Source organism: Oncorhynchus keta, chromosome 1 (assembly GCF_023373465.1).
Source record: "Oncorhynchus keta strain PuntledgeMale-10-30-2019 chromosome 1, Oket_V2, whole genome shotgun sequence".
Lineage (NCBI taxonomy): Eukaryota > Metazoa > Chordata > Actinopteri > Salmoniformes > Salmonidae > Oncorhynchus > Oncorhynchus keta.
The window spans coordinates 30,042,648-30,051,079 of NC_068421.1; the positions used below are offsets into that span (position 1 = coordinate 30,042,648).

The 8,432-nt window shown below is 41.5% G+C and overlaps 1 protein-coding gene across 1 annotated transcript; it reads left to right on the forward strand.

The window, feature by feature from the left end:
• Window positions 1–253: 253 nt before the first annotated feature.
• On the forward strand, window positions 254–4,568 carry LOC118368623 (coiled-coil-helix-coiled-coil-helix domain-containing protein 2-like). The gene is made up of 4 exons (XM_035752925.2): window positions 254–454; window positions 961–1,222; window positions 1,429–1,654; window positions 3,755–4,568. Exons 1-4 carry the CDS (start codon window positions 405–407, stop codon window positions 3,763–3,765), a joined length of 549 nt encoding a protein of 182 aa, XP_035608818.1. The 5' UTR covers window positions 254–404; the 3' UTR covers window positions 3,766–4,568.
• Window positions 4,569–8,432: the final 3,864 nt, after the last annotated feature.

An 8,432-nucleotide genomic window follows, 5' to 3' on the forward strand; every position in this document is an offset into this window, starting at 1 on the left:
CAAGGGCAACATCTCGTGGAAAGATAGAAAAACTGCATTTCCAGAACTTCACTGGGCACTGGAGATTAGATTTTTTTCAGCACTCGAAAATTTAATATGCTAAACCACAAAATATATATCAGAGAATACTTAGCGTCATGAGCTAGCCTTACATACGTAACGTTTTTTTTGGCACGGAGTCATGATTATGAAAGGCTACATATTACAACAGATTACAAAAGATTCACCGGAAGTTACACGTACAAAATATGACGTGACACTTAGAAACTTCCGGAACAGCAGTCCTTTTTAGTCCTACGAAGGTCGATTAGACACAGACACATTAGCTACTGTACTGAGTTGCTTTCTTCAAATACGAAGTACTTTTCTTGTTATATTTGACTAGCTCGCTATCTTTATAAAAAATGCCAAGAGGAAGTAGAAGCCGGACGTCAAGGATGGCCCCTCCAGCCCGGTATGAAAATTGACAAAGTCATGACATTAACAACGCATTGCCAGCTAGCTAACGTGATGCTAAATTTACTAACGCTAGTTGCCTGATTTTACTTGCTCGCAAGGCTTGTATAATTTCCCTAGTCTATATTTCATGTGGTGTCTGTATTTCAAATGTGTTATAATAGTCATCTAACGTTAGCAAGATAACAAATATAGTAGTTAGATATAAATATGGTATTTTGGGCTAGCTAGCTAGGCAGCTGGCACAACTACTAGCTAGCTTGCTAGACACTGCTGGTGACGTTAGGTGAAACTGATAATAATAATACGACAAGTAACTAAATGTACTGAATAAATATCTGGTAGGCTAATGTTTACACTACCCTAATTTAATTTGATCTATGTTACTGAATTGGCCCAGAATAATTTACTGAGGTTGATGCTGTTCATGGACTTAATTCAAGTTCTTCAGTGAGTGTTGTCACTTGATTGCTCATGTAATGAACGCACTCTCTTAAAAAACAGGATGGCTCCACCGCCACCCCCCATGGCCAGGGCTGCACCACCATCCTACGCCCCAGCGCCTGCCCATGCCCCCCCGTCCGCCATGGCTGCCCCAGCCGCTGTTGCCCCCCGGCAGCCAGGCATGTTTGCGCAGATGGCCACCACAGCCGCTGGGGTAGCCGTTGGCTCAGCCGCAGGGCACATGATCGGCCACGCAATGACTGGAGGAATGGGTGGGGGCGGAGGAAGCCAAGAGGCTGCCAAGCCTGATGTCACCTACCAGGTAGGTGATCACTGCTTAGTCACTGTGAGTGACAGGGCCATGGGATTGAAGTGGCTTTGTGTCATGTAGCCCAGTTAGTAGTGATGAGTATGAGTGAGTCAGAGAGAGGATAAGCCATTTAGGATTATACCCTGTGCCAGGCCTTAAAGAGCATCTAAATAGTTGAGAATAACATCAACACTAACCTCCAATGCTTTGTTTCTCAGGAGCAGCCCCAGCAGTACCAGCAGCAGTACCAACAGCCAACTCCCATGTACCAGCCAGCCCAGTATCAGCAGCAGCCCCAGTCCATGTTCCAGCAGGAGCCTGCACCACAGCATGGATCCTGCTCATATGAGCTCAAGCAGTTTATTGAGTGTGCTCAGAACCAGAGCGACCTGAAACTCTGTGAGGGCTTCAGCGAGGTGCTCAAGCAGTGCAAGTTCTCAAATGGTGAGTCTAAAAGTGTGTGTTAATACAATCTTAGCTGTTACTGGACATATTTGTGAAAAAGAGGGTGCTTTTATATATCCCTGAAAGTTTTAAATAGTGATGTTCTATCATGACCATTTTATGCATTCATTAGATTTGATCAACTGACTTGTTGCCTATTGCTTGCCTTACCTGGTGTCACTGTCACCTTTTGGAATAGGATTAATAAACTCAGCAAAAAAATAAACATCCCTTTTTCAGGACCCCGTCTTTCAAAGATAATTGGTAAAATTCCAAAACTTCACAGATCTTCATTGTAAAGGATTTAAACCATGTTTCCCATGTTTGTTCAATGAACCATAAACAATTAATGAACATGCACCTGTGGAACAGCTTACATACAGTAGGCAATTAAGGTCACAGTTATGAAAACTAGGACACTAAAGAGGCCTTTCTACGGACTCAGAAAAACATCAAAATAAAGATGCCCAGGGTCCCTGCTCATCTGCGTGAACGTGCCTTAGGCATGCTGCAAGGAGGCATGAGGACTGCAGATGTGGCCAGGGTAATAAATTGAAATGTCTGTACTGTGAGACGCCTAAGACAGGACAGACAGCTGATCGTCCTCGCAGTGGCAGACCACGTGTAACAACACCTGCACAGGATGGGGACATCCGAACATCACACCTGTGGTACAGGTACAGGATGGGAACAACAACTGCCCTAGTTACACCAGGAACGCACAATCCCTCCATCAGTGCTCAGCCTGTCCGCAGTAGGCTGAGAGAGGCTGGACTGACGGCTTCTAGACCTGTTGTAAGGCAGGTCCTCACCAGACATCACCGGCAAAAATGTCACTTATGGGCACAAACCCACCGTCGCTGGACCAGACAGGACTGGAAAAAGTGCTCTTCACTGACGAGTCGCGTTATTTTTCTCACCAGGGGTTATGGTCGGATTTGCGTTTATCGTCGAAGGAATGAGTGTTACACTGAGGCCTGTTCTCTGGAGTGGGATTGATTTGGAGGTGGAGGGTCCGTCATGGTCTGGGGTGTTGTGTCACAGCATCATCGGACTGAGCTTGTCATTGCAGGCAATCTCAACACTGTTACAGGGAAGACATCCTCCTCCCTCAATTGGTACCCTTCCTGCAGGCTCATCCTTACATGACCCTCCAGCATGACAATGCCACCAGCCATACTGCTCGTTCTGTGTGTGATTTCCTGCAAGACGGGAATGTCAGTGTTCTGCCATGGGCAGCTAAGAGCTCGGATCTTAATCCCATTGAGCACATCTGGGACCTGTTGGCTTGGAGGGTGAGGGCTAGGGCCATTCCCCCCCAGAAATGTCCAGGAACTTTCAGGTGCCTTGGTGGAAGAGTGGGGTAACATCTCACAGCAAGAACTGGCAAATCTGGTGCAGTCCATGAGGAGGAGATGCGCTTGAAAGTACTTAATGTTACTTTTGATTTTGACCCACCACCCCCTTTGTTCAGGGACAAATTGTTCCATTTCTGTTAGTCACATGTCTGTGGAACTTGTTCAGTTTGTCTGTTGTTGAATCTTATGTAAATACAAATATTTAGTTTGCTGAAAATAAATGCAGTTGACAGTGAGGATGTTTCTTTTTTTGCTGAATTTATAAAGTTATGGCAGCGACTGTTCTTTATCGAGGAACCAGACTAGTGTTCTGTAGGTGTCAGGTATTCATTTTATTAAGACTGACTTGAGTCAACTGACCTCATTTGTTGAACACCACTCAAACTGTACCTAGGCCCACTAATGTATTTTGTCATAGTTACAAGGTCCCACTTAATATTCTTGGCCCAAGAGCTTTAACCACAAATATATGCAATACACTGAGTGGCCACAGGGTGATGCAGAACTATGGGACATTAAATCATGAAATGTGTAGGTGCTCATGCCAGGCTCTCACATTTGATTTCACTGTGAGTAAGGACTGTCCTCCATTCCCAGTTAGGGAGTTACTATTTATTTCACAATTTTTCTTTAATGTTGATCTTGGTTGTGCTTCTGCCATGCATTGCCTCTGGAATCCTCTTATCAATAAAAATGACAATGTACAATTTCCCTAATGTAATTTTGTATTTTTCCTCCACAGGGATGTCCTGAGAGACAAACAACCCCAGCAACGCTGGACATACACACACAATACTATTAAAGAAGTAATTTACAAACACTTGATAGACTTTGCTTTGTTTTGGCACTTGATCAAATAACTGTTAATCATATATGGACAATTTAAAAACATTCTTCTAGGGTTGATGCTGAAGCTTGTAAGTCATTTCAAATGAAAACATGCAAAAAAATAAACTACACGTTTGATTGTCTTTAATGCTTAAACATGGGGTGTATTCATTGCGTATTGTAACAAACTGTTTACCTTTATGAACCAACCAGAGCAAACGGAATGTAACGGGACCTACCTGAATTTATCTAATAGAAACTTGTTTTCGTTGCAAAACGTTTTCCTTTGGGAGTAAACGCTTTTGGTTGTAAAACGTTTTGTAACCGACCATGTTTTGCTACAGAATCGTAATGAATACACACGCCTGTTGTCAATAAGTCTGGTCCCTAGTCTCAGCCGGCTGGGGACAAGATTAGTTGTAAAATCTACCTGATGTATTTTAACAGTAATATTCCCTCATAGCCTGGTTAAAGCAGACTGAAAGTAGTGTGTGAAATCCGTTCGGATGCCAGGCTAACTCCCTCACAGATCACAATGTAAACTTAATTGTTGGTAGATATTCCCTTGGTCCACCCATTTCCTTATCTGGATTAGGGTTGTACAGTCGCAATTTGCTTGTAACAAGTTTAGGATCTAATAAAGCTCTTCACATTAAAGACACTTCTGAATCACATTCTCCTATCCCTGATAATGTGATGCAGTGTTAAATAAATTGGATCATCAATCATTGTGGAACATTTGTCTTAAGTAACGCTAGGCTACAGCAAGAAGAACATGCAGTTATTTTTATTGGAGGTTTACTACTACAGTACGTCTATTTATGTGCCAGTTGGTATGCCCAGTTTTATACGATTGTTGCATGCAAACTGAAGGGGATCGAGCAGAGAGGAATCTTTTTTGGGGGGGGGGGGGCTGTCACAGGTGAGAATGTAAACCCGTGTGTTATTTCATCAAGAAGATGTGTACACGCGTTGAGTGCCTTTGCTCTTGATACGGTAAGTGTTGATCGTAAGAATGTCGTGTTTGTTCAACTTGACAAGATTGCTATTTAAAATGGCAAATGTTGATAGGAGCCAAATGTAAGACAGCAATTATGGCTGATTTGTTTCTCCAAAATGACTTGATGTTCAGTCGGTTAGCCTAATTTCTATCAACGTGTGACAAAGACTGACGATGCTCACTGACGGAACAATATTGTCTCGTCGTGTATCCCACAGAATGCAACGCTCGCTTGCATGATGACAACTCCTATCTACTAATGGTTACATTTATCAGTCCATATAATATATTACAAATATTATTTCTGAAATATATTGGACACTTTTGGAATATTTTTAACTAACATGTAATCATTATATAATGCCGATTTAATTCACGTGCTAGTCGGAACTAAGAAATTCAGACATGTCCGACTTGTTAACTGGTTTAAGCGACACGTGTATAACTGCAACCAGTTTAGCTAGTCGAACATTACCAGTATCCTAGTTTCGGCATAACGCGTGAACGAAATCAATGTTTATTTTTTATATTGTCATGGGTTTATGAATTACCTAGTGTGAAATAGCATAGATATGTCTACATTCTGTCACACGTTCTTTCCCTCTTCATGGCTACCCGCGGGGGGCGCTTCGAAATGTCAGTACATAGACAGCATTTACACCAGTTCAACATGGCATCTGCATCTCTATCCCGGGTCTCCAACCTAGCTATTGTTTATTAGACCTATATCCAGACCCAATCATTAAAGGGTCCATTTGACGTTTGCAAATGCCTCCTGTGTGTTTATTTTATACAACCATTGTTTTCAAAACAATAGGGCTACTGTCATCAAAAACCTACATCAAATTGTCTCCTATGTGCTTACTTATATTGCTGTTAAAGAGTTCGGAATGGAATTATTTTTGGGGAATTACATTTTTACTTAATGTTAAACATTTCACTTTGTTAGCTTTGATAAATGTATTACATGTTTTGTTAAAAGGGCAAACAACTTCACACATGCAGCTCAGTTCAATGATAAAGTGACTTTGCCCTGTATATTACCTGCTGTGTTTTTTCTTCAGCTTGTGGGCAGCAGCATCAGTACAGTAGTCTAGTAGCCCTAGATAACCAGTCACGCCAACATGACCAAAGAGGACGAGATCCCGGATCTGGTGGGAGCTCAGGAGTTCTATGGCAAATATGAACCCAATGAGATCCGGGAAGGTATGGTATCATTTGTATGTCATATGGGATTGTTGACATGAACCTCGCAGGAGGTAAAAAGAGCATGAACCCATTTTCTATTCATTCACTGCATAGAAATAGCCTGGCTCCAGATCTGTTTGTGTTGCACACCCGTAACAAACTTGCATGTCAACTCAACAATGTTTGGCAATGCATCACAATGACCATATTATCTGGGACCAGACTAGAACATAAATAATCTCCACAGAAATGAAACTCTAAACAAAATAACCAATTCAATGAGATGTCCAACTCTAAACACACACTAACCTCACCTCAGTCTAGACTGGTTATGGAAGAGAGTTTGGGGTTCTGTGAACTCACTAGTAAAGCCTGTCATCAGTGACATCCTTTATGTCACTGTGTGCAGTTTGTTAGTCGAGCGGTATGCCATTACGTAACTAAACTGCATTGTTGAGCCGGGCAGTGTTCATTTGAACATGTTTTAGGACCAAGGTCTTGGCACTGAACACTACCAGTCATTGGTCAGCTAGTAGAGACATGTCATCCCACTCGGATTCACACAACAATTCACAAAAATGTAACAAAGACAGGACAGATCAGAGGAGACAATTCATTGTAGTGTTATGTACATAAAAAAACACATGCAGTATGTGGGCCACATGGGAATAAAACACACCATAACCCTGGTGTTGCCAACACCATACTCCAACGAACCGAGCCATTCTACCCATGTCAGCACAAGCTAACCATTTGCCTTTACGAAAACCTTGATGATAAACCTCAAATCCAGATCCCATCACGAGATAATGTATTATAGTATGTACAGTACTCCAACCTAGCTATTGTATGTGCACTTTATGTCCTTAGAGTGTTGTTTTGAAGTGGACACACCCCCTAACCATGGGTGTGTGTGAATAAGTTAGCCATTACTCCTGGTGACACACTATACCACTGTTCTGATTGGGCCAGTGGGCTCTGACATGGTCACACAAAAGCGCACCGTATAGTATTGCATAACATACACATCCCTTGTATTATCATGTCAGTTTCCTGCACACTGAGAGAACACCTGCATTTCAATATGCTGAGAGGTATTTGCTTTTGTGGCCTAATGCAGCTTTGTCATTATATGGTGTAGGCCTACATTAGAAGAGGTTTCTCAAAAAGAAAATGGTAAGGATGAACATGTTGTAGAGGCTACCTTAATATATAAAGCTGTGCTTCAAATATTTAAATATCTATCTGACAGGGATAGACAATCAGTCTCAGCCTTGTGAGATTTTAGCTCAAGTAAATGTTCTGCATTAGATACACATTGTGTCCTGTATTGGTTTACTTAGGTTTGTATTACGTCCTATATAATCTCGTGGACAGATGCTACTACCATGTGTTATGTGCATCTGTCGACAGACTGGAATTCGACGACTAATGAGAACTTGGTTCTGGTACGCAGATTATTTGTCGCTTATCATTTGGACAAATCATGATTTTGCATTTTTGAAATTCGGGAAGGGGACATTTTGCCTATAGACTGGCCCAAAACTGACAGAGTATCAATTTAGAGAGATTGAGACTTCGCTAGTTTCGTCAGTACATTTTCTAACACGTTTACCCTCTAATTATAGTACCTCCATGCTCCCCCCAGAATTTAATAGTGACTGACGCAATTACACAAGATTTTAGTTCTGGGTGTCTGAGATTACATCCTATAAAGTGAATAGAGTGATGATCAGAGGGTTGTCGGTTCAAATCCCTGGAGGGGCACATTGCCATTGTTTCTTTGTTCTGGAACACATCTAATAAGTGCAGTTCCACTTAAGTATTCATCTGTACAAATAAAATCAGAACGTGAAATATGAGTGATGTAACTTACTACCTTTAGATAAGATTCTGTTTGTTGACGTTTGTTTTTCCTGTCCTTGAGCCTCAGGACTATGCAGTCAAGATCATCGACATCACTCCTTCTGACAAGATCTCGGCTGCAGAGATCGAGGAGATCAAAGTGGCCACAGTGAAGGAGATTGATATTCTCAAAAGACGTCTATGGAATGGACAACATCAGTAAGCAAAATAACACCATAATACAAACATTATTGTCCCTTTAATGGACTTAAGATACAGTTGAAGTCGGAAGTTTACATACACTTAGGTTAGTCATTAAAACTCGCTTTTAAACCACTCCACAAATTTCTTGTTAATTAACAAACTATAGTTTTGGCAAGTTGGTTAGGGCATCTTCTTTGTGCATGACACAAGTAATTTTTCCAACAATTGTTTAGACATTATTTCACTGTATCACAATTCCAGTGGGTCAGAAGTTTACATACACTAAGTTGACTGTGCCTTTAAACAGCTTGGAAAATTCCAGGAAATGGTGTCATGGCATTAGAAGCTTCTGATA